At 44.9% G+C, this 788-nt stretch overlaps 1 protein-coding gene across 1 annotated transcript in view; it reads right to left on the reverse strand.

Annotated features, from left to right (window-relative positions):
* Mat2b (methionine adenosyltransferase 2B) overlaps nucleotides 1–746 on the reverse strand; it is a gene marked incomplete at its 5' end in the record, with an annotated part of 9,405 nt that extends 8,659 nt beyond the window's left edge. Inside the window, one exon of the mRNA XM_005372280.2 lies at nucleotides 552–746. Coding sequence (XP_005372337.1) covers nucleotides 552–746 — 195 coding nt within the window. The remainder of the gene's footprint in view (nucleotides 1–551) is intronic.
* Nucleotides 747–788: the final 42 nt, after the last annotated feature.

The raw sequence follows: 788 nt of genomic DNA on the forward strand, positions 1-788 counted from the left end.
AAGGATTTACTATATTACACTCTTTGGGCATGCAGCCTAAAATCAGGTTTCCCCAGTGTTTCGAGTACCCATGCTCTAGGGCTCACACCTTTAGAAAAAACCAAAGCTATAATTTGATGACAAGCCAAACAGTATCTCCTTTTCCCTCTAACTTTTTTTGGAGCATGACAAACAGGTTCTCGAAATCCCTGGCTGTACTTTCTTGGCTCTAAAGCAGGAATAATAATTTTTTCCAGGTTCCAGATAACACGTATTTGTATGGTGAGTATTATTAGGACAATACTGCATAAATACAAGCTGTGCACTGTGTAAAGGACAGGGAGGATCTAGCTCTGGGGTAGAGTACCTGCCCAGCATGCTTGGGGACCCTGGCCCCACAACCTGCACCACTGCAGGTAAAGCACCCCCCTCCCCAGCAAAGTGCGCTCAGCACTGTTGCTGCTCAGCAGGTGACAGTTTCAAGCACAGCTTCCAGGCAGCATGCACTTTCTGTACACTCCAGAGAACTCTGAATAGAATGCACATACAACTTCAAACATAAAAACCCATACCTGAAAATCATGAATGAGGTGATGAACTGCTTCAGAATCTAACAGGTTCACCTGTTCAAACTTTGGTCTTGCTCTTCGAAAGCCACAGCCAACAGTGTGCCAGTTACTTTGCTGAAATTCTTTGTAAACTGCTCTGCCAAGAAGCCCTGTGGCGCCTGTAACTAGAACCCGCCGAGTAGGGATGTTTACTTCCTCCTAGAAGTGGAAAAGAAGGAAAGTCTGCTTGAAAACAATTCT

Source organism: Microtus ochrogaster, unplaced genomic scaffold (genome assembly GCF_000317375.1).
Source record: "Microtus ochrogaster isolate Prairie Vole_2 unplaced genomic scaffold, MicOch1.0 UNK807, whole genome shotgun sequence".
NCBI classification, from domain to species: domain Eukaryota; kingdom Metazoa; phylum Chordata; class Mammalia; order Rodentia; family Cricetidae; genus Microtus; species Microtus ochrogaster.